This window comes from Copadichromis virginalis, linkage group LG13 (genome assembly GCF_057382275.1).
Source record: "Copadichromis virginalis isolate Kocher_CV1m ecotype Utaka linkage group LG13, C_Virginalis_male_GT1.1, whole genome shotgun sequence".
In the NCBI taxonomy this organism is placed as follows: domain Eukaryota; kingdom Metazoa; phylum Chordata; class Actinopteri; order Cichliformes; family Cichlidae; genus Copadichromis; species Copadichromis virginalis.
This window is the reverse complement of record NC_140630.1, coordinates 7,717,545-7,734,183: the sequence shown is the minus strand read 5'-3', so window position 1 is coordinate 7,734,183 and position 16,639 is coordinate 7,717,545. Positions and strand designations below refer to the sequence as shown.

Below are 16,639 nucleotides of genomic sequence, written 5' to 3'. Positions count from 1 at the left end.
GTATTCACAGGTGCAAGAAAGTGAAAAATAATGGTAAAAGTAAGAAAAGAGTAAAAAAGAAAAAACATAAATGCATGCTTTAAGCGACTCAGCAAGATGGATGAGGGTGATGCCTGTTTAAGGCATTTTTCATTTATCATATACTGAGGATTTGTTTCTTTTCACAAAGCTTTATGCAAGCTTTACACACGTCATCATGATGAACGTCATCAAGATGATGGACAACTACAGTAGTATAAACTGAGTGATGACTTGGCTACACAACGCTGATTCAGCAAAGATGTAAAACAGGCCAATGTCCAATGTCTTATGAACAAGAAACAAGCACAAACAACTCGGCAGGGCTTATTCCTGCAGTGTGAGGAATAGTGATGTTTTAAATCACTTGCCCATGGGCCTGTGATCTATTCATATTAAGCTATTCCCATGCTTATTAGGGTCTATACAACTACTACAACTATTCCCAAGAAAGGTTGTGCAATCATTGGTAAGTATAGATGATCAGATTGCTCTCTGATGTTATCATGTAATATAAATGTAAAACTTCTGAAGTGCAACATTGAAATGTAATAAAATAAAATATATTATCCACTATCAAGTGAGCTGCCAGGATCTTTTGAAAGCAAACCACAGAACATAACAGAATGTAGGTTAACCAGCTTTAAAAGCTTCATATTCTAGGTACAACTGTGCGTTCATTCTTGATAACGCACAGAAAGCAGTTAGTCACACACATGTTAGTATAACATTTAGATGTGTAATTGGACGAGGTAGTATGTGGGTCACAAAACATGCTGTGTGTGAGAATATGGGTCAGAATACATCATACATCCCCTTAATCGCTCTCTGTCTCTCGCCCTCCCATGTGAGATAGATGACAGAGAGACATATTATCACACCCTGCTGGCCCATATTCCTGCTTTCCCCTCATTTAATCATCAACCTCTTTTCTAATTCATTCATCTGCTACCATCCTTTATTGTTGTGTTAATCGCTTGTTTGGATTGCTTATCTCCATAAACAACTGCTGGCACACTAACCAGATAATTTAGATGATATTATCAATCATGAATTGTAAAAAATAATCTGTCAGAGGATTTAGGTTATCAGTGTAGCATTGTCAAACTAGCCTAAATACTATATCTGCTTTGTTAGCATTTACATGATGAAGAATGAGTCTGAAGCATACCGAGGTTCACACTTGGCATCAAATTAGAATTTTTAATTCTTATTGTATTCTGGCTTACCTATTATTTAATCTAGGAGGAAATAAATACTTACAGCTGTCAAATTAGGTCAATTCCATGCTAATGACGTAAGACTGGTGCCACTCTCTATATTGGTGATAGGCAATTAGCAAAGATTATCCAAACTCCGAAACATAATTTAATTAGCTAATTAATACAGATTATAGCCAAACATAGTTTCTGAAAACAAGGTCATAGTCATGGTGACATCAGCCAGTGGTTTCTAGGCTTCATAACCCTCAAATTTAGTTTTTTGCCTGCTATGTTGTTGGTTTTTAGAGCTAGAAGTTACTGTCTTGGACACAAGAGCAGAATTAGTTAATGTCAGGGTGCAGGTGCTAAAAGACTAATAGAATACTAGTATGTCACTAAGCAAAACTAGAGCACAAACTATAGCTACACACACCGAACTTTAAACCTGATAAAACTTGCAGTTGTTATGAATTGGGGACCATAAGCATACGACAGGTTTTTATAGCTAAAATTAGGGATTTCAACATAAGTGTCTGTGGGGATCTGTGGTTTCTGGTGCTTTCACATTGGCTTCATTTTTCAGTCCTAGAACATGCTGATTGGTTATAACATGCAAATGTGAGTGCTCAAAGGGTTGTTACAAGGTAACTATAGCCAACTATTTGTGTCCATTGGTTGTAGAAGCAAATAGGCTGCCATCGTGCTGAACACAAGCATAATAAGACAGGTGATCTTACACGGCTCCAAACAAATTCCTTCACTGGTCCACTTAGTTAGTTAGTTCAAAGTAAAATGTACTTGCAGCTGTTGGCGGTGTTGATTTGGCAAGAACCAGGAAGGGAAAGTTTTTAATGAGCAGGTGCATCAGAGACCTGGGAGGTTTACGGGGTGTCCTGTGAACTAGTTGTGTCAATGTGCAGAGGAACAGAAATATGTATTAATATTCTTTCATGCACATATGAACCACAAAGTCAGACTGTGGTATCTCAGTGGTGTGCACAACACTGAATAAATCCTACCACTGATTGCAGTATATACTTTTTGTGATTGGTCAGTCATCCCTGGAAATCCAGTTTTGATTTATAATAACTGGAAATTATGATTGCTCAGTGAGCAGGATGGAGCCAGTACAGACTGGAAAATGAGCCATAGGAATTCAGGGAGCACTTTATATCCAGCTATGATTGGTACTGTAAATCAAGACAGCAAAAAATAGCATGTTTGTACACACACACACACACACACACACACACACACACACACACACACACACACACACACACACACACACACAGACAGTAAACACACCATACTGTCTGCTGTGTGTTCCCATGTGCACCCTTGACCATTTTCACTAAAGTCTTGTGGGAAAATTCACTAAAATAAAGTGTTTTCTCACAAGAGATTGTGAAGCTCAGATGCATTTGTAGATTAAGTGACTAATTTCCTGTCGCTGAGTCCTTCCACAAGTCACAACATAACACCTCCAGTCCCCTTTGCCAAGTGGAAAAAAGCCTTGAGCATAAAGGATAAAGGATAACATTTTACTGTTACCCTTTTTACATTTTAGAGCACTGTCACTTCACACAAAACACCTCAGTTGAACTGGTTAGAGTTTCTGCATGGCTGTTTCTTCTTGAGTGACAGGTGCCTTACCCTATCACACTTGACTGTGAGGTGACAGCTGCACCTGCTTACCCCACTTCTGTTCTCTTGTGGTTCCACATTGTTGCTCTAAGCAGCTGACAAGATGGCAGTACACCCTTACTCGCTTGAGAGTGTCCATCACTGTCTGCTTTCATCCATTTCTGCTGTGTCTCTGAAAAGGCACCCTGGGATGCATGCTGGGGCGAACACCAGCATCACTAAACCTCTTTAGTAAGTAGACCAACTGAAAAAGAAACTTCAGATTTTGAAAGCTGCTGGTGATAAAAACTGAACAAAGAGACATTTTAAGACTGAATACTTTGTGGAACTGTTTCACTACAACTTACATTTTTTTTTTTAACTTGAAAAGACGCTACATTTCTTTTGTGCATTGCATTTTGGGAGCATTTGTGCTTCAGTAGCACACTCAAAAATGACTCAAAATAACTCTTCTAACAGGAACACATTACAAACTAAAAACCTGTTTAAAGCAAGCGTGTAGTACAGCTAAGATACAAGGTGCAAGAAAGTCAGGTCACGTGGACTAAAACAATTACTTTTTAAAACTCCTGTTCTGCTTATATTACCAGTCATCCATCAGACTTCATGACTTGTATGAAAGCCAAAACACCATGAAGTCAAAAACAACAGCTGTGGCTCAGGAGGCAGAGCCAGTTGGAAGGTCGGTAGTTCGATCTCCAGCTCCTCCAGTCCACATGTCAGTGTCCTTGGGCAACATACCGATCGCCCAAATTGCTCCCAATCCGATTAAACCCCCATGCAGAGTTTGAAACTGTGCATGATAGGCAGAGAATACTTATAAAGCTCTGTCAATGTCTGAATGTGATCAGAGTAGAAATGTACTATGTATATAATAGTTAATGTATCTATGTTTTATTCTTCTTCTTATTTTTATTTGATAAGTTTATCTGATAGAGTAGATTTGAAAATTTGATGTAAGAATTTTGTTATAAAACTTCCAGTTGATATTTTACCTTCATTAGTAACACTGTTGAAACCTGCCAATAATAAACTCTTCGGTTGACTGAAAAAAAGTGGTCATCATTGCGAGTTCCAAAAAATGACTTTTTAACAGTTTTGTGATGACTTTCTTGTTACACAATTATCTCCATAACAACATTATCGCCTTTAAAGCCTGACTGAACAGACAAAAGCTGAGAAATTGTTCTGACATTTTAAAAAGAAAGAAGCAGATTCAGAAGTGTCCACTGAGAGTTTGACAGGCGGCCACATGCCCAGCTGGGCAATTTTTAGCCTCTGCGAACAACACTCATAAGGTTAGGTGAAAATTCAACTTGGAGTTGTTTGGAAATGGTGTTGAAATCTATAATGTTTTTTCTTTTGCAACTGTATACTATCTATTACATCTAAATCTGTCTGCTTCTCGCAACTTGTACTGTATCTGATATCCTTCACTTATATTGAATTGCAGTAAATGCGTTTCTGTCTTTCTGTCAGGTCACTAAAGTACGATTATACCAAGTCCAGCAAGTGCTGAGTGCACAGGGCCAACTGGAGCAGTCTGATAAATAAAAAACCAAAAAATCTGTAACATCATATCACAGAATTCCATTTCAGACAGACACCTCCCCTTTGAATTAGAAGACTGATGTCTTTCTTTCCCTGACCCTTTTCCCCTCACATGCTGTCTCACTCTCTCTTTGGGTTTCAGTGTGTAAATCCTTGTGTTGCTTTGCCCTTTTAGGTTGCCCTTTCTCTTTTTTCCTTCTTTGTCAGAAGTGCTGTGCAGGGGATATAAGCCAGAAAAGGGTGGAGAGGGATAAGATGATAAAAAAAATTTAAGGGAGGGGATGAAAAGCAATGTTTTAAATTGTGTTAAAACAGCACCTGCACCCCCTTTCCTGTCTGGACTCAGTCATAGACTGATACTAACATTTCCATGGATCAAGATGTTACATAACATGATGGTGTGCTATGAAATTGTATTATGAACCACCAATCATTAATTCCATTAATCGATACAACTGACTGTTGTGAGAAATTAGATGAGTAACATCCTCTGCCTTTGACTATCTAAGTAATCTTTACACATCTAGCTAATTTTACATGTGACACTGTTAACCATTTTTGAATGTATTCTAATGTTTGTCTTGATTATCTACCTCTATCTTTCAGAAGATGGAAGCTGAAAGTTGAATGGATGGATTTTTTTTTTCTTAACTGTCCCACCTGTTCCAAATTTGGTTAATTGACATTTCACTGTTACACAGTCCACCCTGTCAGGAAGTAGCCTTGAAAAAATAATTAGTTCTCACTGAACATTGACACTGAATTTAAATCTCAGAAGCTCATATTTCCATTAAGAAAATGTGATGTTTGGCCATCCATCTGTCCGTCTGGCCATCCGTCCGTACAGCCGTCCATCCATCCATCCAATGTGATGACAATGAACAACTGAGCCAACAGGTCCATTTTCTAATGACAGAGCTAACGATCTGAAGAGGATGCAGTAAGTGTACTAAAGTCAGAGGGAGCCAGTGTTAGTCAATATTGGCACCAAAGACATTAGCAAAGACATTTACCCTTCACTTCTCCTTCCTCTCCCCTCCCTTGCACTTTCTGTTTTTTCTTATTCTTTAAACTGTTCCAAGACACCTCATCCAGTTTGGCCTTTTAATCTTAGAAGAGAAGCAGTTGTTTCACTCCTTTTAATTTCAGCCATGATTCATCACTTCTGTCGCTCATTTCTTCAGGTGGTGATAGATAGATAGATAGATAGATAGATAGATAGATAGATAGATAGATAGATAGATAGATAGATAGATAGATAGATAGATAGATAGATAGAATTATTTCTCATACACAATCACTTATAGACATAACTTTGACCACCTGTGGTATGTACTAAATGTCTATGGGCCCTGAGATCAGGGGTTAGTGAGCTGGAACAGCTTTGATATTTGCTGACCTGCCGGGCCGTGAAATATCCCTGTATATGCCCACGCCTCATATCCATTTAAATAGATTTAAATAAACAACCTCATACTGTGTCTGGATTGGATGAGAGCTCAGACAGATGGATGGATGGAGGGACAAAGAGAGATAGGTAGGTGAGGTAGAAGGTAAAATGCCGTTAAATGCAGTTTTTCCTCCTATTACCATAAAGCATGGGAATGTGATGATTGATGGTTTGGTGGAGGGATATGGCAAGCGCGGATAGACGATGTGTGCAGTGAGGAGGAACGGAAGAAGATTCTATTTCAGATCTGCCTTCATCTGACACACACGCATGCCATTGATCTTATATGTAGATTATGTTTAGCTTTTATCTCCTGCACAGACTTTTTCACTTAATACTTAGACAATATAAGTGTTCACTAGAACATAAATTCTCTTAATTGTTCAAATAACCTTTATGACATTGTTACATCTTTACAGTTCAAGACCATTAACTATTTCATTATTATACCTTATGATACATTTCAATAGATGCCGTTTATTATATGATCATTAGCAGTTAATGTTCTTAACATTTATCATTTTGAATACTTTCAGCTCATTGAATAGCCATTTTCAGTTGCTTTCAATTTGGTGTCATCCTCTTCCTACAAGGAGTCATTTATTACCTAATCTTAGTTGAAATTTGGTTGTTTTACTGCATTGAATGGAAGTTAGAGTTGGTGTTCAGTTTAATATAGCAACAAAACTCCACCTTTGGAGACTGGTGACAGTGAGTCAGTGACTTAAATAATAATAATAATGGATACTTTATTGATCCCCATGGGGAAATTACTTGTTTTTCTCTGCATTTGACCCATTCACTCAGTGAAGCAGTGGGCAGCCCACTAAGCAGGTGCCCGGGGAGCAGTGTGTAGGGACGGTACCTTGCTCAGGGGTACCTCAGGGTAGCCGTTAAGTGGATTCGAACCGCCGACCTTCCGATCATGGGGCGACCACTTTACCTACTGAGCTATCCCTGCCCCAAAGCACTCAGTTGTAACATTAGTTTGAGTGTCAGCATTCAGCTTCAGTACTCATTCTGTACTTGGTTTTGGTTTGGGTTAAAATACACCCATTAACACCTTATTATGACATCTACACAATGAATTTATGGACATGCTGAAGGCGGAAGAGTGTCTGAATAAATCATATATTTACTCCATGAATATCTTCACTGACTGCATTTTCCTGTCTTCAAGAAAAAGAAGACAGATGTGGATGTTTTTACTGGCAGCTGGGAAATGCATGCCCTTCTCAGGGGCACAGCTGCAATGAAGCTCAGGGATAAACTGCTGCCACGTGTCATCCTCAAAACAACCAAATGCAGTGACACTAAGAGCTCAATGAAAAAAATTCACAACATGCTTTGAAATTCGGTCAAATATTGAAAAACACTGCAGTTAATACTGCATTTAAGCTCACTAATGCTGGATACTACGCTTCAGTAATGAGCAAAAAAAGAAAAAAAAACATTTTTGGCAACAGTTCTGTGTTGAAAAACTGCAGCAACATTGCAAATGCTCTCCTTTTCAGCTCTGTCTGAATGCTACCAGCTCAGCCTGGAAGAAATACCTTGGCATATCGATAGAGCCACCCATACCAAAGCTTTTTATCTATCTCTTCACTCTGTTCTTTTATTCATCATTCTATTTCTTTTCCTGGGAGGGAAGCACTGTCGGTGGAGGCCTAAACACCCTGAAGGGGATGGAGAGATTTCAGGTGTCAAGGGAGAAAGAGAAGAGTCAGAGAGGGATGTGAATAATAGATCAGAGAGGAGAACGAGAAAGTGGGAGAGAGTCAAAAGGAGAGAATGACGGCGATATTAAAGGTGTGAGCAACAGAGTGGTGAATAGAGGGAAAGAGAAACTGATAAAGAAACCGAGTCATATTCTAGAGGAAACTAGAGAAATTTACAGGAGTGAAGAAGGATGGATCCTTTTCTTGAAGGGCAACCTTGACAGAAAAAAACACATCTGCAAGAGCCATGCATCCAGCAATCCATCTGCTTCTCCATCTATCTATCCATCTGTTCCTCTGTCCTTCCATCTCCATCCTGTCTTCATTGTGGTCAGGAGTTGTTGCATAAGACAGCGATTCATCTTTTATTGAGATGGGGAGCTTCTATAAATATGTCTAACTCGTTCTCTGGGGTTTAAAAGCTCAACCTGTAATCCAACTAAAAATAAACAAAGGATTACCTCAATAACAAAAACAAATCTCATTATGTCTGGTACCAGCACGACATAATAACTTTTGCCTTTTTCTTGATTAATTTAGAGTAAAACTGATCAATAGCATTGTTAAAGACAATTTATGTTATATGTGTTTTTTTTCACACACTGTGCTCCAGACTGCATGTGACCAGGTTTGGGTTAGGCTATGTTTTAGCTGCATGCTAAACAAGACATTTTCTAGAAAATATTCCATAAAAGAATAAATTTTCACCTTTTGAATGAAGTCCCATAGATGCAGTTTGACATTACAATTGTTCATTTACAGGCTTTTGAATATCAATATGTCATACTTGTTCCTTACCTGAGCAGATCAATTTCATCAGCATGAACCCCTGTTCAAAGTGTTTCCTATTGGCACATCTCAGCAGGCAGGAAGCCAACTTCTACTGGTCTGTATGACACAGTGCTGCTATACATGTAACTACAAAGACAGACAGAGAACAATGGGAAGGTCAGCACATTAGTGAGAAAAAAATGTGTGGTGTGAGCCTAAAGAGGGCAGGGAAAGAAAACAAACAGCAGGCGGGTGGATGGCCAATGAGAAATAAATGAAAGAACGTGAGAGATGCTGTGTTGCTTTACTGAGAGATGGAGGAAGAGAGGGAGGTAGCAAAGAGTGATGTGCGAATTGCAACCTCCGAGCTTGGCTGTTTAGAAAGCCCCAGGCCACATGTGTGTGTGTGTCTGTGTGTGTGTGCAGGTGTATTTGTCTGTCTGTGAGGCAGTCAAGTGGCCACCCACACCATCCTTTGAGTGTATCTATGTGTACATTTGAATGTGTGTGTGTGTGTCTTTATTGCTCTTTCAGGAACATGGCCAAAGGGTTGAAGCGTTCCAATCAATAGCTGAACCACACACACATATAAAGGCAAATACTAGTAATTTACTACAAGGATCTAATACTTGTAATACTGTATACTGAAGGCTTTAACTCTTCTACTGTAGTTGTGCAACAGCTATGCAAAATAACAATGATGCCAGGAAAACACGTTAGCATCAAAAGAATAATTTTTGTAAGTACGACTTTGAAAAATCTGAAAGCAAGAAGAAACCTGTGGATAAAACTTTCTCTGATTTGCTTAACTTTAGAGCAGTCTCTCTGTAAAATGATTATGCTTATTCCTCCTCATAAAGGCTTGTATTGCTAATTTATTTTCAGGAACAAACACCAAGATGCCAGCTTGAAGCTTTCTTTGTTATATTTACTTTTCCATTTATTTTCACCACAACTAAGCTAATGTTTTTCACATTTCAGAAAATGTATTAGTGTTGCTTAGGCTGCTTTTACCTCAGGCATAAATTTTGCATTAATCAATAGAGGCACTTCCTCCGTTTCATTACATGTCGACTTCTCTTATTCATCACATCGCTCCACTGACTCACTATTGACATTAATGACACAGCCATTTTTAAAACCTTTTATTCATCAAGAAAAGTATTATTGAGGGTCAGGCTTCTTGTTTTGGAACTCGGAGATGAATTGCATGCCATCCGATGTAGGAGGATCTCTATTTTTACACATCCAACAGGCTTGTTTAATTGTGAACATCTTTTTTCTTCTCAAAAATCATGAACAGCTGCTGTGAACCAGTGGAGACGTAGGTCTGTATCCCGCATTCAGATACAGAAATTGGAAAAGGTCATTACAGACAGAGTTGAGTTTGGTAAACACATCCCGTGCTGTCAAACACATTGTCTTTGTCAAGTCAAAGCGATAATATGTCACGCTACAATTTGTTCTGATTCTGATAAATCGTGAACACGTGGAAGATTGTAATGCCTCACTTCCTGTTCGCAGTGAGAGTGTTAGGAGCCTGCATGTGTGTGTGTGTGTGTTTGTGACTCATGAACCTGTGATGCTTTCTGCATTGTTATTATATAACTGTCCCTGCACACACAGACCGATATTACGGACAACACACTCTGGCAGCTAGACGGAACGATCTCTCCTCTCTCACACATAGTGAGTTATTCTCACTCCAGTCTTGTCCTGGACTATGTTTATGTGTGTGTGCGTGTGTGAGAGAGAGAGCAGAACTTTCAATCCCAAACAAACATTCAATAGGATGAGCTGAAGCTAAGAGAGGAACTGCTTAGAGGGATGAGTGAACTAAATTAAGGGGGGTCTGTCTACTGATAAAGCACACTAAATTTCAATTAAATTAAGTGGAGATTTTAGTTTAGTGTAGCTTTGTCTGCTTTTTTGCCTTTTTTGTAGTAACATGTTACACTGTGGGCAGCATGGTGGTTCAGTGCTTAACACTGTCACCTCACAGGAAGAAGATACTAGGTTCCAATCCGTGTTTCCGTGTTCTCCCTCTGGCTTCCTTCCAAGTCGAATGAGGTGGGCGTTAAGTTAATTGGCGATTAAAAATTGGGTGAAGCTGTGGAAGGTTTTCTGTTAGCCCTGTGATATGTTGGTAACCTGCCTATGGTGTACTCTGTCTCTCCTCCATGACAGCTGGGATAGGCTCCATCCCCCCCGTGACCCTGAATTTGATAAGTGGAAGAAAATAGATGGATGCTGCAGTGCTTGGATTTTTGTGTTAGCTGTCAGCCTTTAACAAGACAACAAAGCAGCACATGCTTTGTCCTTTTACTGCATTTTACAAGTTTAATTCATCCATACCTTTTTTTATTGTAATTTCCCAAATCAAAAAGCTGAAAGGAACTTGCAATCTACCATCAAGCATTTCCATAAAAGTGCTTTGAAATAAATCCTTTAAATTATTCAGTACCAAATTAAGACAACAGAAAGTAAAGATTACTTTTGTTTTTTTGTCAACATGTAAGTACTTTGGCCCCAAAATATAATTTTATGTATATAGTTATGTTTGAATTCACTTTACATGAAGCTCTATTACAGATACAACAGCAATGCACATCTTTAAAGTGAAAATTTTGAAGATGCACTTTATTTTTTATTACATATATAAAATGTTATATGTAAAAGTTTAAAAGCTCTAAGCACACAGAAATATATAGCTTTCAAAGGAAAACAAGGGAAGCAAACGAGAAGCAAAGCAAATGGCTCATCACATCACAACAGCTACAAAAACAAAAACAAATACTACCCCCACACAAACACATTATATTTATATACAAGTTACTTCAGTGGGAAAATGGACCGGATTATTTAATCCACTTTATGGGCCAGATTTAGCCCACTGAAGAGTCCAGCCTGGCTGGATGTGTTTTTAAAACACTGCACAGAAGGACTTGTGACAAACTACTACTAGTTCACTATTTGTTTTTTCTTTAACTGGTTTCTTACAGACAGTGACATAACCAATGTCATGCCAGACCACAAAGCATAGAGAGAGCTGGTGCTGGCACAGTTATATTTACCTTCAGTGACATTGCTGAGATATTATGGAAATTTCATGTATTTTGCTTAAGACAAAAACAATTCGAGTTGCCTGTTATTTGTTTTGTAGATGGACTGTTCATTATTGTGATTTAGGTGTTTTCTTTTCATTTCTTTGGTATTTTTTGTGGATTATTATGCAATGGTTTCAGTGGCCTGGCCCTCTTGGGATCAAACTTGGCTCTATGTGGCCAATGAACTAAAGTGAATCTGACACCCCTGATTAAATAGAATGCACACAAAAGGAAAAAATGCACTAGATATTCAGTTTTTATAGCTGTAAATTTCAAAATAGGAATAATGTCATTTCTTCACAGAGCTGAGCTCTACGTAGTTGCCAACACAAGACAACTGCCAATTTCTCAACATTCCATGTAAATGTCCTTAGAGAGAGTTTGTTGGAGATAAAAGGCTTGTGAAAACTCTAACTGGACAAGCAGAGTGGGAAATAGTATTTATATCCTTTAGATTTTGTAATCAAACACAGAAACTCATCTACTATACCACAATTCTCCAGAGCTTCACATATGTTGCAACACATGACAACATGCAGACGGACTGATGACACTAAATACTGTTCTCTCTCTAAGCAGCCAAAGCAATAAAGTGTGGCAATACTACATGCATAACAGTATAGGGTTACTAATAAAAAATAATAATAATGATAATAGTAATAATAACATCAACATCATTTGGAACAATAACAACGATTATTATCAGTTGTAAATTGAAATGACTGTTGCCTCACAGCTGACTGGCTCGAGTGCTTCTATGTGAAGTTTGCATATTATTCTCTGTGTGCCTGCTTGGGTTTTCTCTCATTACTCAGGCTTCCTCCCACAGTTTAAAGACATGATTTTTCGATTAAGTGATTCTTAATTGTTCGTGGCTGTAAATCTGACTGTGCATGGTTGTTTGTTTCCCTCTATCCGTGGTGTTCCCTGCCTCTGGCTCCACGACAGCTAAGCTATGTCTCAGGTCCTCTGCGACACTGACCTGGAAGATATGGATGGAGATGGATGAATAGATGTATAATTGTTAATATGAACTAAATAGTAAAAATAATTTTGTATGTAATGAACTGCAGGGTTATTGTAAAGTGGTTTTTAAAACCTTTGTTAATAAATACTATATAGTGAGTCTGTTCTTTTATTTAAATGCTATTATAAAGGTACCATACACTGTATGTAAAAGATGGACATAGTCACTATGACTTCAGTCAGCAAATAATAATTTAATAAAAAGAATGAACGTTAAAGGCGCTTGTACTGTTGCGTCACTTTTCAGACCCAGAACCTACACCCATCATTTATGCACCGTCAGTGGTTTAAATGAATGATTACAATACTATTTTAGAAGATGGTGATAAGCAAACCTGCAGCTTGTGTCTCGTTATACTTACCATTTTGATTTTTTTGATACTTTAGTTTATTTGTGCCTTTACTAGCTGGTTTGGTTTAGACACCAGACTTACTGGGCTGGGTATTGGTGCAACACGGACATCACAGGCTTAATGCTAAAGAGAACTTTGTGTTTAGGCAGCTTTGACTTAATAACTGTATTTTCTGTTCTGGGAGTGAGAATACATGATTCATAAAACATACACCAACCAATGACTGATAAACATTTAGCATTTCATTGGTTGCTAGCAGTATTTTATTTCCTAAATTTTAAAAACTAATAGTTTACGATTTATAAGCAATTTTGGTGGTTTTATACAGAAAGTAGGGCCCATTGTCACAGTAGCTATCACACATTTCTAAGGTGCTACACTCGTTCTGTAGCAAAACAGCTCCAGACACTGTGTAGAGCTTGTAATACCCCATAGATTAGAGAAAAGCAGGCGATGATAGGAAAAGAAAAGGGGGTGAGGGTGAGGGACAGGAACAGTTAGAGAAAGAGAAATTGAGGGAATCAGGTATTGCCTGTAGCCACAACAGCACTCCATCATTTCTTCAGCTCTATTTTCTGGTATTCCCTCTCTCTGATGTTCTTTCGGTGTCCCATTCTCCCTCTTCTCATCCATCTCCTCACAGCTCTCTCTGACAGTCTATTTGGCCCACACAGCCCTGTCATCCATTCAACCTGTCAGTCCTGGGTACGGCACCAATCTCAGAGCAACTCCTGATTGGAGCTGGGCAGACAGGACCCTTGGTTAGAATGTCCATGCCACCCTTTAAAGCCCAGGAGTTCAGCTCCTGTGACGGGTGGGTCACAGAACTGAACCCCACAGTGAGGGGATCGGAAGTTCAGTCCCCGTGGAGCTCAGTGTTCATCGCTTGTTTCAAGGTTGTCACTTAATCTACGTTAACCCTGTTACTGCATTAAAGGATCCCCTCTGTGGAAAATCACTAAGTTGTCTTAATAATACATCACATACAACGCTACCACATGTATCACATTTTTAAAGACATATGGTGACATTAGTTATGTAATTTGTAGCATAGAAAGCAGATAAAGAGCATCAATTGATCTAATTCCACTGTGAAAGACACTGTAAAATTGTTGTGCACACAACTAACAAATAATATTTTGCTTCATTAAAGAGAGATTGATGGGGTTTATGATAATTGCAAGGCTCTGTCATTTTTCCACATCCTCATTAAATCTTTGGATTCAAACATGCAAACATCAATTTCCTAAAGTTAACACATGTTCTTCCTTTGTTCTATTTGCACCTCCAGGCACATTTACACTGAACTATTTAACCTGAAAGGTCACTGCACAACGATACCAAACATGAGATGTCATAAGTTTAAAAAAATGTATAAATAAATTTTTAAGAAATCTCTCAATACCAGTGTTTACTCCAAGTTACAGTGTATGTGTCAGAGTAAAGTCAAAGGGCTTTTTGCAGCATTGACCTTCATAGCTGAGTGGAGACAGGCACCACTTAGATAACCCATGGCAGAGCTTTAATATTCTCTGGGGACTCTGAGCACTAAGAAGTGCCTGCAGCCCTGACACAGCAAGTCTCTTTTGATCAAACCGTCAACCCACATGTCACCGAAAATGTCACACATAATAAAACTGGAAATACGTCTTTTAACACAAGGACATAGCTAACTACACTTTTACCATGTCTGGGGAATTTTATGTTTTTTGTATTCTCTAGTTGATAAGCATTTATTTTTTGCTATTTTGATTTCTCTTATAAAGTTGACCTATATGCTATCTGTACTTCTTCTTCTATGCCTCTTTTATAGACCCGAATATTTGTTACACAACCTAGTATTTGATCTAAGGGATAAAGTGACATTGGACTGCAGCATTCCTCTTTGTTAGTTTTAATGTAACTGCAGGGTTGTAAGGCTACTGTACTCCACTGCTGAAACAAAGGAGTTAAAGTGTGTGGGAGGAAAGCCTGGGAGGAAAGCTGAGCAAGCGAGATAGAGATGAGCCTATCCAAAAATCACTACAACACGCCTACAATACTCCTATAGGGACCTACGGTGTTTGTGGTACCCAACAGTAAATTTGCCTTACATGTAATTGCCTCCTACAATTTGTGTTTTTTGTATTTGTGCTTTTATTTCTCCCCTGTGTCACAGAGTTCACCAATAATGTGCCAGTGTGGTGGATGTTAGATAAATGTAGAGTGTGAAAATATATTATTTTACTCACAATATGCATTTATTCAGCATTTGTTCATATTCACGTTATAACTCGTCAATATGAATTAATACTTAGACACTTTTCAATTAATTCAACAGTTCAAAAGCCCTCTCCCACATGTAAAACTTTAAATTATAATTAACAAAACTACTTAAAATAGCAGTAAAAGCCACTAATTAAGCAGTGAGATTCTATTAGAGTTACTATACATCAATTTATAGACTATAACCACTAATTTCACAATTTATGAACAGCATTTGTTTGCAAGTCATGCTGTAGGATATATTATATGTTGTGTGTATGTTTTTAATTTAAATGATCAAGCATGCAGTAACTTTAGTACAATGTGTTTTTAACTAGAGTGCATGTACAGTGTGCATGCAAGTAATAAAATAAATGTACTTACATGGCACCAGCTAACACTTTATAGATTCTTGTTAATCTCCTCTCTGTCCACCTACTTGAATATTACATAATGTTAATCCGTGGGAGGCAAAATACTGTGAGGAAGAGGTCAACATGAACTTACTGCAACCACCCCTCCCTGTAACTCCCTATTTAGTGTTATATCTTTCCATAGAAGGGTGTACATGTTTGCAGCAATATGATCACCAGAGACAGAGAGAGTTTTTGGATGAGGAGAGAGACACAGAAAGCGATACAGAGCAATTTGCTGCTTACCTGCAAAAATGTAGGAATATGTGCCAGGATTCCTTTCACCAGCTCCTTAATGTCGCCTCACATCACTGACAACAGAACAACAACATCCCTGCTGGATCACCGGCACTCAGTCCAAAGGTCCTCGGAGAGCTCTCTCTCTCTCTCTCTCTCTCTCTCTCTCTCTCTCTCTCTCTCCTGGGACTTGGCCCACCTCCTCAGAATAGCGCTTCGTTAAACTCTCGGTGATACCGGAGGTTTTACCCTGCACAATGATCAAAACTGAGCGAGCAGGTGCTCCGAGCGTCCGAGCATCCTCGCCTCTGCGGTCCCGTACTCACAATCCAAACTGCCTCACGATCAGCATCACCACTGTTACTATCCTCCGATCCCGCAGAGCTTTATTTTCCGTTCTTCTTCTTCCGCTTCTTCTACGACCATTCCTTCGTCGATAGCATCATCACTCTCATCTTCATCCCCGTCCTCGCCATCATCATCGTCATCTGTCGCGCTTTTCTCACCCGCATCCTCACCTCCCTCGCCTGCCTCTGTCCTCTTGCTTCCTCGTCGTGTTTCTGTCCCGTGGCTCTGCAGCCAAGTAAGTGTGTCATGCCTGGGAAGAGAAGCGCATCATCCAGGGCAGGCATATGCCAATAGTAAGACAGGCAGCCAGGAAATCCCTCACCAAAAACAAAGCGCAGTTACGCTCCGATACATTTAGGATAGCATTTAATTTAGGATGTATGAAAAAATCAGTAACTGAAAGCGAACTGTTGAAACCATTAAAAAAAGTTTGAACGCTAATATTTTAATGATGCCCTAACACGCAGTGGTCCACACTCGGTTAATCTTGGAGGTTTGATGGAGCTATTACTCTAAGGTTATTAGTTAATGTTTCTCACCTGGACCATCCAGCC

General features: G+C 38.8%; 1 protein-coding gene across 1 annotated transcript in view; it reads right to left on the bottom strand.

Moving 5' to 3' along the window:
• The window catches only part of bean1 (brain expressed, associated with NEDD4, 1), a 54,723-nt gene extending 38,379 nt beyond the window's left edge, over positions 1–16,344 (bottom strand). The window contains exons 1-2 of the mRNA XM_085477083.1: positions 15,747–16,344; positions 8,385–8,504 (exon numbers count right to left, since the gene is read on the bottom strand). Of these exons, the coding sequence (XP_085333209.1) occupies positions 8,385–8,409 (25 nt within the window). The 5' untranslated portion in view covers positions 8,410–8,504; positions 15,747–16,344. The remainder of the gene's footprint in view (positions 1–8,384; positions 8,505–15,746) is intronic.
• Between the last annotated feature and the right edge of the window lie 295 nt (positions 16,345–16,639).